At 43.2% G+C, this 16448-nt stretch overlaps 1 protein-coding gene across 14 annotated transcripts in view; it reads left to right on the top strand.

Annotated features, from left to right (window-relative positions):
- The window catches only part of LOC130145817 (transient receptor potential cation channel subfamily V member 2-like), a 49347-nt gene that overhangs the window by 145 nt on the left and 32754 nt on the right, over positions 1 to 16448 (top strand). For 2 of the 14 annotated variants that reach the window (XR_008820704.1, XM_056331297.1), the window contains exons 2-22: positions 496 to 581; positions 947 to 1012; positions 2365 to 2592; positions 3272 to 3533; positions 3762 to 3923; positions 4192 to 4309; positions 5244 to 5539; positions 6205 to 6338; positions 6668 to 6820; positions 7499 to 7639; positions 8093 to 8391; positions 8829 to 9005; positions 9431 to 9589; positions 9717 to 9812; positions 10287 to 10357; positions 10973 to 11138; positions 11892 to 11958; positions 12038 to 12345; positions 12746 to 12864; positions 13668 to 13762; positions 14541 to 14674. Coding sequence is in view for 12 of the 14 variants with exons in the window: in XM_056331297.1 (XP_056187272.1) it covers positions 5292 to 5539; positions 6205 to 6338; positions 6668 to 6820; positions 7499 to 7639; positions 8093 to 8391; positions 8829 to 9005; positions 9431 to 9589; positions 9717 to 9812; positions 10287 to 10357; positions 10973 to 11138; positions 11892 to 11958; positions 12038 to 12345; positions 12746 to 12864; positions 13668 to 13762; positions 14541 to 14671 (2364 nt within the window). In the remaining 2 variants the exon portion in view is untranslated. Of the gene's footprint in view, positions 1 to 495; positions 582 to 946; positions 1013 to 2364; positions 2593 to 3189; positions 3534 to 3761; positions 3924 to 4191; positions 4310 to 5243; positions 5540 to 6204; positions 6339 to 6667; positions 6821 to 7498; positions 7640 to 8092; positions 8392 to 8828; positions 9006 to 9430; positions 9590 to 9716; positions 9813 to 10286; positions 10358 to 10972; positions 11139 to 11891; positions 11959 to 12037; positions 12346 to 12745; positions 12865 to 13600; positions 13763 to 14495; positions 14860 to 15054; positions 15230 to 16448 lie in introns of those variants that run through there. The other 12 variants (XR_008820703.1, XM_056331223.1, XM_056331242.1 and 9 more) reach the window with 12 other exon arrangements.

The following is a 16448-nucleotide window of genomic DNA, read 5'->3' as shown; positions in this document are numbered from 1 at the left end:
GATACATCAAGTAGTAAGATACTTCCATTTAAGGAATAAGAGAAGTGGATGGTTCCTTCAAAGGCCTAAGAAGTATATAGATAGGAGCCTTTAAATATTGTGATGTAAGACCAGTAGTTACAGAAATACTGTCACGTAAATTAATTGAATCCCCAGGCTGTCAGACAAGTTCTGACAAGGAATTGTATTAAAGAATATTTGCATTTTAGATTGGGTAGTGGCTGGTGTCTCTAGAGGTATAGATTCCATCTGTGTAACTATAACAGATGAAGCTGCTAAAATTCATCCCTTCAGTGTGGGTTTCACATAACAGTTAAACGAAAAAAAGTCTGGCCTTGCAAAAATACTAGATTGTTTCCCAAGTGTGAAAGTACATCATTAAAAGAAACAGGTTTTTCTTAACCATGTGGCTTTCTTGGGGTTTGAATGAAGCACTGGCTGATCTGTTGTTCTGGAGAGAATTTTAATGGTCCACCCTTGTGTGCTTTATTGCAGGCGTCCCTTCTCCTGTGAAGATGATTTTGACCTGCTGCTCCTTAAACCGGCTGCAGATCAATGCTGTAATTAAATTACAGACCCATGTAAGCGACTTTGTTCTTATATTTACAGCATGCACAAAATGTGATATTAATCATAAGACTATTACATTTTTCAGTATTTGGTAAAAATGGGCACTTAGGTGAACAGAGAATATATATTTTTAGGAAATGTGCCTGTTTCCATCTTCTCAGAATGCCATCTTCCTCATGCTTCCTTTTGCCTTCTGTTTAAGCAGGTTGTGGTCATTGCTTTTCCTGCCATGAATTACTGTGCTTCTTTGTATATCATCTGTAATTATATCATAATTATGGATATATTTTATAATATTAATAAAATACAGTCATTGATTTGACTTAAAATTTCACTTAGTAGTTAAGAGTTTTCTTTCTCTCTTCCCATGCTTAAGGTTTCCACTGAATGTCTTTCCTGTCAGGATAAACTTCACGCCATCAGACACATTGTCATCAGTAAAGTAAGTACTGAGCAACTGCAGGATTCCTTCTTGTTCCCCCAAATAAAAGCCTCAAAAGGCAAGAGGATCACATGTTGCTTTTGAAAATTCAGGCTGGCAGATAGGTGAAATGAAATTGCTTCTTTTGTTCTCCCTGCATGCTGCTTTGGATGGCTTTATCCTGAGTCCTAACAGCTATCAGGATTTTAAATTTTGGTGGCAAGATGCTTGTTAAGCATCATAAGCGGCTCAGCTGGCTAGTGTGCAGCAGTGACATAATCCTATTACCGACCTCGGAACACTGTCCCTGGCAAGCGCACGTCTGGGCAGATCTTGTATTTTTTTTCTGCCTTGCTTCTCCCTACTCTGAAATGGAAGTGCAAGTGTTTACCGTAGTGTACTCTCTGCGAAAGCATGTGCGCATGTGTGTGTGCATTCCAGTGTTGCTGTGTTCCCCCAGCAGCTCCATGTTTCTGTTTTGCTGTGGTGACCTCTCAGCTGGCGGTGATTCCTTTCCCAGCAAGCTGCACATTCTCCTTCCTCTGTGTAAGCTATTAAAACCAGATGCACAGAAAGAACTGTGCTATGATGCACTTTTGTGGGCTCATTTCATTCCTTGGCTAGAATGGTGGGCTGACTCCCATGAAAGCTCGGGGGAAAGCCCAAGAGGATTTAAACCCCTAAGTCTGAGCTAAACTCCTGGGCCTGAATCTATATTGATATCACAGTAAATAAAGTAACACAAGTAAACTGAACTAAATCAGTGCAAGGCTGGAATGAGAGACAGGAGAAATGAGATCTGGTTTTGCAGATGTTATCTGCAGATGTTTGTTCTTCATAGGCTATTCTATGGGTCCTAATATGTCATTAAGCCTGGAAAGAGTAATCAGCTTTGCATTTTTCCTGGATCAGCTTAATTTTGAAACACAGGAATCTGAGAAATAAGCTTGTGATCTCATGCAAAACCATGAAAGAGGAAAAGACACCCTGCCATTTAATGGGTGTATTTATAGGAAGGTCGTCTCACAGCCTGCATCTGACTCAAAGTAGAAGCCATCTGGGAATGTTTCTATGGGTGACATTCCAGGAAGTCTCACATCATCCTGCAGTCCTGTCAGATGGGGATTGCTTTAGGCTCTTTTGGCTTGTGATGGCTTTGGAAGAAGAAAGCCACAGCCAGAGTTCAGTGTGTCATGATGTGACACCCCTTCTCAATGTTTTTGGACTAATGGTTAACTAGACATTTGAGATTTCTCATGGAATGTGCCTCTGCTGTCAAGCTGTTGACTAGAAGAGCTCTTTGCCATTTTGTTAGTTAGTAAGATTCTCTAGATGAACTGTAGATCACATAAATGTCTTTGTTAAATTGTCAGTCCTCTACAGAGTACAGATGAGAGAGAATCACTCTGCAGCAACATTGTGCTGGGGAAGACTGTTGAGGCTGTGGGTGCTGAATGTCCTCCTGCGTGAAATAATGATGATCACACTGCCTCCTCAGGCCTCAGTTCTGTTAGGAGTGGGAGAGAAAAAACAAGACACTTGGTGTGGGCTGATGTCCTCTGTTTCCCCTGGGTCCTGTTTTGTGAGTGATAAGTGAAGCAGTATGTGTGTGTGCGTGGTCTCAACAGCCGTCAGTTGTAGGGATGGCCACTCCGTGCTCCCAGAAGTAGCCTCTCCAAGACTAGTGCTCCTTTGGAGAACCAATCCATTAAGAAATGGACACTAGTGGCAAATTAAGTAACCAGTGGCTTAAGTCTTTTGGAACTGGGGCTGCTTTGTGCAGTCTCCTGTGCTTGTGATGAGCAGCTGACACTGTGGGGTAACATTCTGGCTAGTTTATTGTCACATACAATTTGCACTGCCTCGTAACTAGGGTGTGTGAAGTTGTGTGAAGAGAACTGGCTTCCCACACAAACAGTCGACCTCAGCTGTTTCGCTGCATATTTGCTTGTCCTGGGGCTAACTGAGAGCGCCTTGTGACAAACCTCACCACTAAACCACGGGCTGTAGCACTGTCAGGGTCAAATCAGCCGCCTCCCTTGAGATCTGAGCAGGCTGTTACTGAAAGCCATGAGATGTTGCCTCTATACTTGCAGGCAGGGGTTAAGCATTATGAATTTGCGGTAGCCAGCCAGCTTTCCCATATAAGAGCACTGCACTCATTGGCTCTCTCTTATTGAGAAATCCATCTAGTAATTTCCTGTGCAAGCCCTTCTTCAGTTTGCAAAAGGCTATACAGTTGAGTAAATAACAATAATCTGTGGTTATTCCTTCTCACAGGAAGCCTGGATTCTCTCATGGACCACCACCAACCAGGAGTTCTATGCTGTGCCATTAATAGACTGCTAATATGAGCGTGGTCTTCTCTGCAGAGGAAGAGGTCTCTCACCCATGGATGTAAATAATTTGGGTTCTGCTTTCATGCTTATTAACACTTGTTGGTATTTGGCTTGGTTTCTACTGAGAGATTATTTACCCTCTGAGGGATCCGTTGGGACTCCTTGTCAGATCAGTTCTTGGGTGGAGCTTGCAGCAACTTGGGGTAAGTGCTGTGCTCTTCCTCTTTTGACAGCAGAGCTTTTTTGTGCTGTGCTACTCAAAACGGCTTGGTAAAGTTGCAGAAACAAACAACTCAGTTCTTGAGTAGAGAAGTGAAAGTTGAGCTGGCAAACAGAGTGCGCATTCTGTGTTTCCTAGGGATGCACAAAGTGGATGTATGTATTATAGGGTGATTTTTTATAGGACCGTTTTGCTCTTGCTTTTAAACCAGACAGTCTGTCTGTACAAGACTGGCAATAAATAACTCTCTCGAGCGCTGTGGAGAGATGGAAACTGCAGCTGAGAAATGATTTTGGGGAAAGGAAGACAGAAAAGCACAAGCAAACTATTATGGAAGTACAAATAGCCCTCTAAAGGATCAGCAAATGTGCCAGTAAGTGTTTTGGGGGAGGAAATAAGCCTGAAACGGGATTATAGGGTGTATGCCTGTGTGTGCAGAGGAATGTTTGTCGTTAGAGTGCAGACTAAACTGAATGGCTGAATTATCATAATGGTTTGTCTTGAAATCAGCCCTTGGATTTCTTGCTGTGAGCTGCCTAAAGATGTTTTGTGGCTCTTTCCTGCCTAAAACTATGTTTCTCCACATCCTAGTCTAAGCCAGAATGTTTATGCTGTGTCAATTTACCTCTTTGCTGGTATAGGCTATGGAGTCTGGCTGTAGTCCCAGCAAGGGAGATTTCTCTTCAGAGAAAACCTGTTAACCATTTGGAGGGAGTACATGTGAAAAAGACGGAGTTATTACAAAAAACTCTGCTTCAGGTTGGTAATTGTGGATGTTTTCTTGCTGCCTCACAAACTGTGTGTGAATCTGCAGTCATATGCTGACTACAGCTAGCTTGCATTGGGTGTGGATCTGAGATGCATCAGATACACATGAAGAGATGCCTCAAAAGAGTAAAAAAGGAGTACGTATTAGATGGGAGAAGTGGGCTGGCTGGGTGCTTTGATGAATACTGATGCTCTCTGTACAGCAGATCTGGATCCAGCTGTGCTCTTGGGAGAGCTGTGCTCTGTTCAGGCTCTGAGGGCTGTGAGTGTCCACATGGCAGCTGCGGTGGGGTGTGTGTTTGCCTGTGCTGTGGAGCTGAAGGTTCAAAGCCTGTCTTGCATGGATAGCCAATAGCTCCAAATGTTGGGGAGATCCCACTCACTTTAACCCAGGGTGAAATGTGAGAATGTGTGAGGGGAGCATAATTTGTGCGTATGTTTTCCCTGTAGAAATAGCATAATGCTTACCAACAGAGAACATGAACAAACTTACTGCTCTGTTCCAAAGAAGGCTAAAGTTATCTTATCTTTTTGGCCACTTGGTGACTAGCTGTGTTGGCTGCACTGAGACAAGAACAATGATCATAGTCTCCTAAAGATCCACTTTCTTTGCCTTTTATGTAAGGAACCTGTGCTGCTGCCAACAGGTGAGGTCATCTCACGAAGGGGGTTCAGATGTTCTGCAGACAAGTTGCCTGTATTCCATGAACTGCTTTTGAACTTCTTCTCTAGTGATACCCTATTTATGGCCTTGATCCTTTATTCAGATGCTGCTACTATGCAGAGATTAACTCAAGCTCTCCTTCAAGGGACCCATAGTCAACTGTAGGAATGCTGGACCTGCAAACATGCTTACCTCTTTGTGCCGCACCAAAAGCATTCTAGCTTTGTGAACAAATTGTGTTATTCTCCCTCTCCCTTGCAGGTTTAGTCTCCCGGTGGGGAACATCTTTGGTGATCTGCAAGACCATCTATGCTGGAAATGGATAACTTCACAAATGGGCAGCCAGGCCCAGGTCAGAGGAACAGGTTGATGGGATTGCTAGAAACAGATGACAGTATCCAGGAAGATAAACCTGCATCTAGTAAAAAGGAAGAAAGATCAGGACATGGAAAGAAAGGCGAGCCACGACCCTTGGAGACACCTTATCAGAAGGAGAGCAGTGACTTTCCTCCTAAAGTCAAGATTAATCTGAACTATTGGCCAGGACTCGTCAGCAAGTGAGTAACTGTTGGGTTTTTGACAAGGGTATGATCCCTGTTGATCTGTACTGATCCCTGCTGGTAGGGGCCTATAGACTTTACCAAGTCTAAACTAAAAGTGGCAGTGTAGGAATATTACAGGCATATGGTAGGAGGTAATTAAAAGCAGAAAAGGAACGTATTAGCCCTTTCCTTCTCTACTTGGAAGGTATGTGTATGATGTGTGTTGCGTTTTTGGGTGTATCTGAACTAACACTAAATAAGCCAAGTTGGGTGTCAAAGCAGCTTAGCATGGAGCCCTATACAACTGAACTGTTCTTGCCAGGGAGGGATGTAAAGCAGCTCACAGAGTGCTTCACACCATGTGATAGGACTGACTCTGGTCCTGCAGCTATCTTGGGCTTCTCTGTCTTTGTACTCTGGACGTGTTCCAGGGTTGCACATCAGACTGGATCTGGGAAGAACTCCAGCTGATGGAAAGAGCAGCCACTTAAGAGAATTCTGGGAAATAAGTGCCTCTATTTTTCCCTTGACTTAAAAATAAAATACTTGGGTTTTCTGACAAACTTTTCTGCCTCCCTCCTTTCTTACACCATCCCACTAGAATTTACTGTACACTCTTGTCTTTCACACTCCAGAACTTCTTAACATTCTTAACACACAACTCTGCATTTCTTCCGTAGCCAAAAGGACCCAAATCGCTTTGACAGAGACAGGCTCTTCAGTGCAGTCTCAAGGGGCAGCCCTGAGGCACTGGATGGTTTACTTGAGTACTTGAGGAGGACCTCCAAATTTCTCACCAACTCCGAATACACAGGTAGTTTCCTGCTCAGTACTCCATAAACAGGGCTAGCAGAGGCGGTGCTTGTTCATGTAGGAGGGAAGCAGGGGAACTTGCTCATGGTTCTTTGCTTTCTCCAGCCCTCTGTCCATTATTTTATTTTCCTAATGTCCACCTGAGGATGGAGAATACCCTTAGTTATGGCATCCTAAGGCTTTTGCCTCTATTGCAGACAAAAAATACTGAGAAAGGCCTTTAAAATAATTATTGTGTTTGGTTCTACAGTGAGAGTTATGTTCTGAATCAAGTAACATAGATGTATGCAAAGTACTTCCGCAACCCATTTAATACTCTTTTTCTGCTAGATGCGAAGACTGGGAAGACCTGCTTGATGAAAGCTCTGTTGAACTTAAAAAATGGAAAGAATGACACAATCCCACTTTTGCTGGAAATAGACCAAAAGACACAGAATCCCAGGCCACTTGTCAATGTGGCGTGCTCTGACTGTTACTACAGAGGTAAGGTTTCTGTTCTGATGCTGTATCAAAGCAGCTTCTCCATTAGATGGGCGAGATGTGCAGATACCAGGAAAACAAGGGGAAGTGGTAGTTCTGGTGCCGTTACAGTTAACAGCCTACTCACCTCTTATTTCTGATTCTGGTACTGCATCTTCTTCAGCCTTGAATTATAGACCTCAGAAAATTTGTTCTTGGTTTATAAAACAGAAGTTATACATGTTCAATAACCCAAGAATATGAGAAGGTTTGCTTGGGAAAGCTTAAAAAGCACATCTAAAAGTGCAAAAGCAATAGTATATATCACTATTAAAGAGTAAGTTCTGCTGTTTGTCTTATTCTTTTAGTAGCAGACACGCAGCCTAGTCATGTACATGTATGGCTGTCTTTATCCTCTCATATCTGCTTGGGATCTTAGGGCCAGGCAGGAACAATTGCCTGGTCTTGTGTTGAATTTCTGGTAGTCTAGAGGCTTGTCTTCTGACTCCGTGTTTGCAACGTACTTTTCCAATGAACGCTGCTGAAAGTCATCAGTTGCTACCCACTCCCTGCCCAGCACTGAGGCTGCAGCATTGCTATGCAGAGCGTACAGCAGTTGTTGAAACAGTGCTTCCCTAAAGAGTCCTTTGCCTGTTCCCTCTGATAGTGACACTGAGTGATAGGTTTTGCCTGTTTCCTTAGGCCAGACAGCACTACATATTGCCATAGAGAAAAGGAACCTAGATTTGGTGAAACTTCTAGTAGAGAATGGAGCTGATGTCCATGCCAGAGCCCATGGTGAATTCTTCAAGAAGAAGAAGGAAGGAATTTACTTTTATTTTGGTGAGTCAGTGTGGAACACGCCTTCACTTTTTTTATTGTTGTACTGTATATGATGCCACTAATTCTTAGTTGGGTTTTGCCCTCTGTGCATGGGTTGCCATCTCCACCATCCTGTAATTATTTGAATGGCAGAATCCTTTCACAGTGAGGTGTCCAGTGAGCATTTGCCATCAGCTTTGGTTTTATGTATTTAATCCCATCTGAGGGGCTTCAGACAGAGAGAAATACTTGGTTAGTTTAGAAAAATTAGGAGTCTGGGAAAGTGTTTCAACTGCCTCCAGAAATGAGTATTGTTTACTGCAAAACCTTATGTGAAACTAGAGACGCTGAGAAAGAACTTGTTCTGTGCTCCAGTGGTAAAACTACAGGCTAAATATATTTTGCTTTTATTTTTTTTTAATTCTTTTTCACCCCTTTCTGCTTCCTGTCCAAATACTGTCCTAATCTCTTCAGGTGAACTCCCTCTCTCCTTGGCTGCTTGTACCAACCAGCTCGAGGTGGTGGAATATCTTCTAAACAATCCCCACCAGAAAGCCAGGCTCCAGGAGCAGGATACGCAGGGCAACACAGTCCTCCATGCCCTGGTGATGATTGCAGATGACACTGAAGAGAACACCAAGTTTGTGAGCACAACATACGTTGAGATCTTGAAGGCAGGTGTGAAGGTTGACCCAACATGGAAACTGGAGGAGATAGTGAATTATGATGGATTAAATCCTCTGCAGCTCGCTGCCAAGACAGGCAAAGTGGAGGTAAAGGCAACTAGAGGGAATCCTGGGGGTTGCTGAGGGAACAAGGAAGACCATAGTTACACCCTTAATGTAGCAGTGGGATTTGAGGTAGGGGCATCTTGCACCCAACCCATAAGTTGCTAGGACAATAAAGGAGGCCCCCACCAGGCCACTCCAGTTAGTGTCCTACAGAGTCTCAGCCGGCTGCTCCTGCTCTCTGTCCCAGCCAACACAGCCAGACTGAACCGAAAGTGGTTCTACTCCTGGAAGATCTGATAACAGATGTAGTTAGTTTGCCTTCTTTTAGCCAGATAGTCTGGTGTTTGGCTGTATCAAAGTGTATAACGCAGAAAGCCCAGGTGTCCTGTATTTGAAGGTGATTTGGGTATGTATGCTTGTCTCATTTTACACCTTCGTTACATACATTTTTTTCTGGTACATATCTGGTTTCTCTTTAGATCTTCAAGCACATCATCCAAAGAGAGATCAAAGACCCAGTGTACAGGCACTTGTCACGCAAGTTCACTGAGTGGACCTACGGACCTATCCATGTGTCTCTCTATGACTTGTCGTCTATAGACAGCTTTGAGGAAAACTCTGTGCTAGAGATTCTGGCATACAGCAGTGACACACCGGTGAGTGTGAGACAGCAACATTTTTTCTGCCTTTCTATAGTACTGCTCTATAATTACGCACATCATGTCAAGATAATGTGGTGTTTCACATGATTGTTTTTCTGGAAAAGAGATGCATGATGGAAGTATGTGCATATTTTATTATTTTTAGTCTGCTTGGTATGCCTTTGATAATCTATAATATGAGAGAAATTTTTGCTCCTTTGGTTGACCTAAGCCTGGGTGTGTCCAAATACCTTGACAAAGCCAAGCAGAAGTTACTTCTTGTGGGATGGTTGATTTCATTCATACTGAAAGGCCTGACTGAATAAACCCTTAGCAATATCCTAGTTGGAGCCACTGAACTCTAGCCCTGAAAAAGATGATGCTCTGGTGATTTTACATTCCTGTTGGTACATGGGTACATTTTTGTTGTTTTTCTGTAGAAGCGGTACAAGATGGTGGTTCTGGAGCCACTGAACAAACTGCTTCAGCAAAAATGGGAAACGTTTGCTTCCAAGAGATTCTACTTCAGTTTTGTCTCGTACTTGTCATTCATGATCATCTTTACAGCCATTGCATACTATCAACCCTTACGGGTAAAGGTAGGTCCAGTCGTCTTTTGATGTGGAAAGGCCTGAATGGATGGAACTGATTTTAAAAGGTGCAGGGTGGTTATCATCACTACCTCTGCCTGTCTTCAGTGTTTTGGTTTTTGATTTTATCTTGCAGCCTTCATTTCCAATGGAGTTCACGGCTGGAGGCTTCTTGTGGGTCTCTGGACTGATCATTATCTTGCTAGGAGGCATTTATCTAATCTTTGCTCAGGTATGGGGATCTCTTGTCTGGTTTCATTGTAAGAAAGAAACAAAAGGAAACTATTCAGGATGTGCATGAGTGGATGGCAGGAAGGAGTCCTGTCAGCACGATCTAGCAGTGACAGGGATGGCACGAACCAGGCTGCTGGGCAAAAGGAAGAATGGGTTCACAACAGCAAATAGGAGAGACTTCTGTGATTTATGGTACTAAAACGCATCCTTGGCATTTAATGCAATCTATTAATAAAGACATTGGGCTGAGCTATGATTCAGCCCTTGTTTATCCTTGTCCTTTATAAATAAGGCCTTTTTTTTTATCTTGGAAGGATGACTAGCTGAAATTTGGGATCTTGAAAATGAAAGCCTGAAGAGGAGCTTATGGAGCAAACCTTTCCCCTGACCAATAAGCTATGCTGGGCAGGAATCACTCTCTAGCATGCCCTGGTTTTTTGATGAATGACTGCCATTGATTTTTCTCTAATAGAGTCTGTACTTGCGGAGGAGACGCCAGTCCCTGAAGACTATGTGTTCTGACAGCTGCATTGAGATCTTGATGTATGTCTCTTGAGGTTTTTTGCACAGTGAAAGCACGGGTGAAATTGCTTTCTTGCTTCTTCTACCTGCTGCATCTTCTCATAACCCTTTGTTGTAGTGGACTTTGCTGGATAGGGTCTGTCCTAGGATTTGTAGCAGAACACAGTGAAGGTCAGACCCTCAGTTTTTCCATAGTTGAGAACATATGCTAGTTAGAAAAAGAGCTCAGGTTCTTAATCATACTGTCACTGTGGCTCAAAATTGGTTGAAAGGAAAACAACTTCTCAGTTTTCTGAGGATAAATGTGTATAGATGCATCTATGTGCATGTATGTGTGCATGTGTTCATAAGTGTTAAATTTTTTTTCCATTTAGTATCAGTTGTGTGAGTTACATCAAGCAGTTCAGAGTTTCCATACTGTGAGATTAACCAGTTCATAACAAAACTGTAACAATTTCTGCATCTGGTTATAACAGGATTTGCTTATATAAACTATGTGTCTGATTGACTGCCACTTCATATGTTCCATGTAGCCTTGGAAAATGTGTTTACTTTTCCTTGCAAAAGAGAAAAGATCTGCAAATGGGCCTTTTTGTTGAGGTAAGTCAGTGTGTCACTCATTCTATTTCTCTCCAGCTTCATCCAGGCCTTCTCATTGTTGCTGTCAGCAGTTCTGTATGGTGCAAGTTCAGAAAACTACGTGGCGGTGATGGTGTTCTCCCTGCTTTTGGGATGGATGAACATGCTGTATTACACTCGGGGCTTTCAACGCACTGGGATCTACAGTGTCATGATACAGAAGGTCAGTACTTGGAAAAAACTTTGTATGAAGAGCTTTTGGGTGTGAGGAACTAAATAGAAGTCCTGCAATTACTTTTCTCTGAGGACCATGAAAACTGTAAATGGAACTGATGTACTGACTATGGAAGTAAAGATATTGCAGGAGTGGATTAGATCAGTGTCTTCAAGGAAGCACAATTGTGGCTAACCATTAGTTTGCTGTCTTTGAATATAGGAAGTGACAGCAGCTGAACTTACCTGTTTGTCATAAAAAACCTCCAAACTAGCAGTCAAAACCAGTGTGAGTTCCCTGGAACTGTTATGCTTGGGCTGAGAAATGTTTCCAGGTTCATAGAGTCTGGGACTAGAAAGACAAGACAAAGCAGAGGTGAAATGAGGTGCCAGGGAAGAATTCTGATCACCACTTGTGTGACACCCAATGGCAATGGAAAACAAAGAGATGTGTGTGTTGAAACAATTTGGAAGCAGCTGTACTGGGGAACGGACATGATACTTACATGTTTCAAGGAACCTATTCATAGAAACATAACAACAAATAAGTTCATGTACTGTCAGATTAAGCTACCAATGATTTTACTTACCCGAGGAAGTGATTTAACATGTATTAGTAGTTTTTTAAACTGGGTAAAAGCATTTTCCAACTTGCTTTCAGTATTGTTGCTGGGGGTTGGTTTATGATGTGTGACAACAGGAGATCATCCAGGTGAATTCATGCGAGATAAAGAATGGCACTTCCTCTTGATTTGTGTTTCAGACTATCCTGAGTGATCTCCTGCGTTTCCTCTTGGTTTATATGATCTTCCTCTTCGGCTTTGCTGCAGGTAATGACTTACCCAGCATTATATTGTAGGCTGGGCTGCAACAATTTTTCTGAGTATTCAAATTCTGTTTTTCTCATAGCTCTGGTTACGCTGATGGGGGATGCTCCTTCGGTCTCTCAGAACAAGTCTCTTGCTCAGCTGGAGAGCGCTGGGACCCATGCTATGTACGGTGGGCTGCTTAGCGTCTCCCTGGAGCTCTTCAAGATCACCATTGGGATGGGTGACCTGGATTTCCAGGAACATGCCAGATTCAGATATTTCGTCATGCTCCTGCTGCTTCTCTTTGTGATCCTCACTTACATTCTTTTGCTCAACATGCTGATTGCGCTCATGAGCAAGACTGTCACAGATGTTTCTGATTATAGCAAAAGCATCTGGAAGCTGCAGGTGAGGCACAGTGTGCTGCCCAGCTGTTAGGTCGTGGCCCAAGCTCCTACCTGAGTCTCATAAAATCAGAGATGGCAGTGCCTGTCTTTGTCCTAAGCCTCAGCTATAAAGTTCTTTTTTACATAAATGTGCCACTCTGAGGGTAGATTCTAACATTATTTTTAGATGTATTTAAAACTCTTGCTGTTTGCATGGCTACAAGCCAGTCCAGATCCATGTGCATAAGTAACTTGAGAGAATAACTGACTGAATGGTACTATTAAACAAAGGAGCACTTTGGGATTGGGTTCCAAAGTGATTTTCCAAGTCAAAGTAGTTGCTGATTGGGGAGGATTTAATCAAAAAGAGGGGCTGGCTCTGTATGCCCTGGCTTCTCTCTGACATGGACTTCTTCTTTCAGAGGGCTATAGCTATTCTAGAAATAGAGAAGGCCTGGCTGTGGCGCCAAGGTGGAAAGAGGAGATCTGGCTGCTTCATGTCAGTGGGCCTCAATAAGAAAGATGAGCGGTGGTGTTTCAGGTAAGACAGATGTAACATTACCCCTTACACTCCAGGCCAGGAACGGGTTCCTGTGATTCGTAAGCTGGTAACCCTGAACTGCCACAGGGAATTTCAGCACTTACTCAGCAGAGTGACTCAACTGCATGTTCCTGGGTACATGCAGACTGGTTGGGGATTGTGGTACTGGAAATTTGAGAACTAGTCGAGCTGCCAGCATTGTCACCAAGACGTGCTCTCCCCAAAAGATGTCCTGTTTAACCCACATCAGTGCAAGTGGTTATAGTGGCAGGGTGTCTGCAATGATGCTTTCTTTGCTGCTGCAAGTATAGCTGTGCCCGGAGCAGGCTGTGGTGGGAGGGATGCAGGCTGGTAGCCCCTTTGCTCAGGAACATGCAGCTTGGGTGCAACATGAGAGGGGAGCTCTCTTCCTCCCATAGAGGGGCTGGGAGAGCAGGTGAACCTTTTTCACCCAGAGAACCCAACTGCAGGCAGCACTTCTGTTAACTCTAGGGTGTAACAGGACATGTATAGAAAGTGGAACCTGGGAACCTCCTTTGATTTAAGTATGTTCCCTGGGAGGAACTTAATATTTTAAAACAAACAACATAGACCAGCACACAGTATGCAAGGGGAGAAGATATGTCACGGAACTTAGACTGCAGAAGATCTTTACTTGAAAAGCTCTGCAAGGTGTTGCTACAGCCACATCATTAGGATTGTGTTAGCAGGAGGAACTGGGTTTCTGTGCTTGCAGGACAATGAAGTCTGGATTGAAATGCTGCGCTTCATGCATCAGTGTCTGTTGCATTTTGTCTCTCCAGAGTAGAGGAAATAAAATGGACAAATTGGGCAAAGGACGTGGGAGTTCTTAAGGAAGATCCTGGAAACACCAGTGATTCAGAAATAAATCCAGAAGGTAAATTACATCATGAAGAAAGGTCTTTAGAATCCTTTTAGCTTCCTGCTCGGCAGCTACTCTTGGCATGCTATTATGTCTTTGGTAGCAGAAATTTTAGGCAGGCCAGCTTGTTCATGAAATGGCTCCCACACAGGATCCATCAATAGTAGCAGCATCACTTGTGAGCTGAGAAAAGAAAGAATTAGAGCAGGTATGGACCTGGTCAGAGTTTGGGAACAAATAATGAGAAAGGAGGAGATGCCGTTCCTGCTTACCTCTAGTAGAAATGGCCAGGAAATGCTGCTGAGAAAAGGAAGGGCTGTTCTTCCCTTTGGCTCTGTAGCCCAAATGCATGGTGTTTTTTCTAGGAAAGGTAAAATTTTTAGGTCCACTCATGCTGCAAGTGTTAAAATCACAGGGCTTTTAGAGCACAGATCAGGGCATCAACACTGGCAACTTTGTCTAATTCTGCTGAAGATAATTACGTTTGCTTCCCTTGTTACACCTGGGAAGCAATTCTGTGTGGAAAATGGAGAGCTGTTACTTTCTCTAGAAATACTTTGTTCAGGCTGGCAGAGCTTGGGCAGAAGCTCCACGAGATTTAAACACGGCCTCCTGCTCTGCCAGCGTAGGTTCTTCCTAGATGCCAGTTTTCTAGGACTGGGGAGGTTGCAACACCTAAAATGCTATCTGGTGTATGTTGGGTTTTCCCTAAACCTGCACCCTTCTAAAAACTGTGTCCCTTTGTCAGCCTCCTGCTGACAGAGGGCTGCTGTCTTTATGTCTCCTGCTGTAGAGACACGATCATGGAAACGGATGCCACAGAAACAACTGAGACCAGCTGTTTCAGAGGAGCAGTCGCTATTGCAGCCCCAGCTATCTGCAACTGAGATGATGCCTCTAGAGGGACAAACCCGAAATCTTTAGCAGGTTTTCTGGATTGCAATCTTGCTTCCATCTTCAAAGGAGTAGTTCTTCCTATAGCGGCTGGAAGAGTTGAAAGCATTATCAGTATTAAAGTGCATTTCATTGAAGACTGTGGTTCAGTCTGTGGCTTTAAATATTTTTATGCACTTTAATCATTAATTTCCTCTGAAGAAACTATTTTTACTCAACTTTCTCTGCCTGACACTTTCTTATTACTGTGTCTAAAGGTACAAGAGTGAGAGCAAGATCATAGGGGCAGTGGGCAGTGTTTTTGGGAAGGTAGTGCTTTCTGAGCTGTATAGAAATAAAGCTGTTTGCCACCGAGAAGCAAAGGACGGAGTGACCTATCTAAGAATGGGTCACCTGTTATTCTTTTATCACAGGAGATTGCACTGAAGTGCTTTGGAATAAAGAGTGTTGTAAGGGCATAAAAAGTTGTGAAGGATGGAGTTGGCTTCTGTACAAAACGCTGTCGGTGTGAGACATGAGTGGACAAATACTCAGTCTTCAGTCATCAAGAGCCATACTGAGTCTTTGCATCAGTACCTACAGTGCTTGGTGTGTAGCCCACATCAGAATTCCCGTTTTACAGTATTATAATGAAGTCATTTGCACTATGTGCACATTTGCTGAAGATCACAAAAGCGATATGGATTTCCTGGACCTGTAATTTCACCTGGTGAATTTCTGAAACATCTATCTTTCACAGGTTGCTTTGTGTAGAAAACATGAGCAGAATCCTGCATGTGGCTTCCAAGAGACAGATGGGCCAAAATGCTTGTGCAGTTAACATTTCCTGTCAGTCTTAGTGGTATCCTGTCTTGCTGTAAATGGTTACAAGGACCTCATTGCTTTTTGTAATGTGCACACTGCCTCAGGCAGGATACAAAGCATGGAAAAGAGATAAAAATGAGCTGTCTCACTTTCAGCCTATATTTAAAAATAATAACATGTAGTATTTCTGTATATGGTCAATGTAGCAAGTTTACTTAATTGAAGGTGTTCATCCTTGGATGTATTTTCAGAGCTTCAGATCCTCTCAAAAAGGAAGAGAAGATGTGATCAGTGTGGACTATAAGGCCTTATTAAATTCCTTGATTACATTTCACCCAGCACTGTGCTGGCCTCACTGCCATGCAAGTCAACTCTTGTTTTTCATGACCTCATGTCAGTTTATGCAGCCACATCTGAAAATGTAACAGCTGATGTTGCATTGGATGCATTTTTCATACAGGGAATGGCTAGTGATAACCATGACAAAGCTGCAGGCTACAAACGTTGGTAACACCTTTCCCTCAGTAAGATAAACTATGCAACTCAAGATCTCCTGTTTCTCCTTTCTGCTCTGAGCAAGTGAAGCTAGGAGGTTTGTCTTTTGGAGACAGTCATCTTAATCCTGTTGCCTACTACATGCACATGACTGGCAGCAAAAGCGTTGCTTTTAAAACTTAACTCCCTGTCACTTCAAATGGGTTCTTCCACCTGTGCTGGGCAGTTCCCTCTGCAGCTTCACTGCACAGGGTCTCTGAATCGTAGCCTAACTTTTCTCACTCCAGCTTCTGCTGTTTTCTTGCTTTGTGAAGCCTTTGGCTGCTTTTTCCATCTATGGCTTTGTCCTAAGTGTTCCCAAGATTTGGCAAGGTGCTCGTATTGCACAAAAGAATCATCTGGCATATAGTAATCTATTGCTGTGCTTGGTGCTTTGCCGTGGTAGGGACATTTTGAAATTCTCAAGAAATGCAGAATCAGATCTGCTATCGCTGCATGGAGTCTTAAT

This window comes from Falco biarmicus, chromosome 1 (genome assembly GCF_023638135.1).
Source record: "Falco biarmicus isolate bFalBia1 chromosome 1, bFalBia1.pri, whole genome shotgun sequence".
Taxonomy (NCBI): domain Eukaryota; kingdom Metazoa; phylum Chordata; class Aves; order Falconiformes; family Falconidae; genus Falco; species Falco biarmicus.
This window is presented reverse-complemented; position numbering and strand designations above follow the sequence as displayed.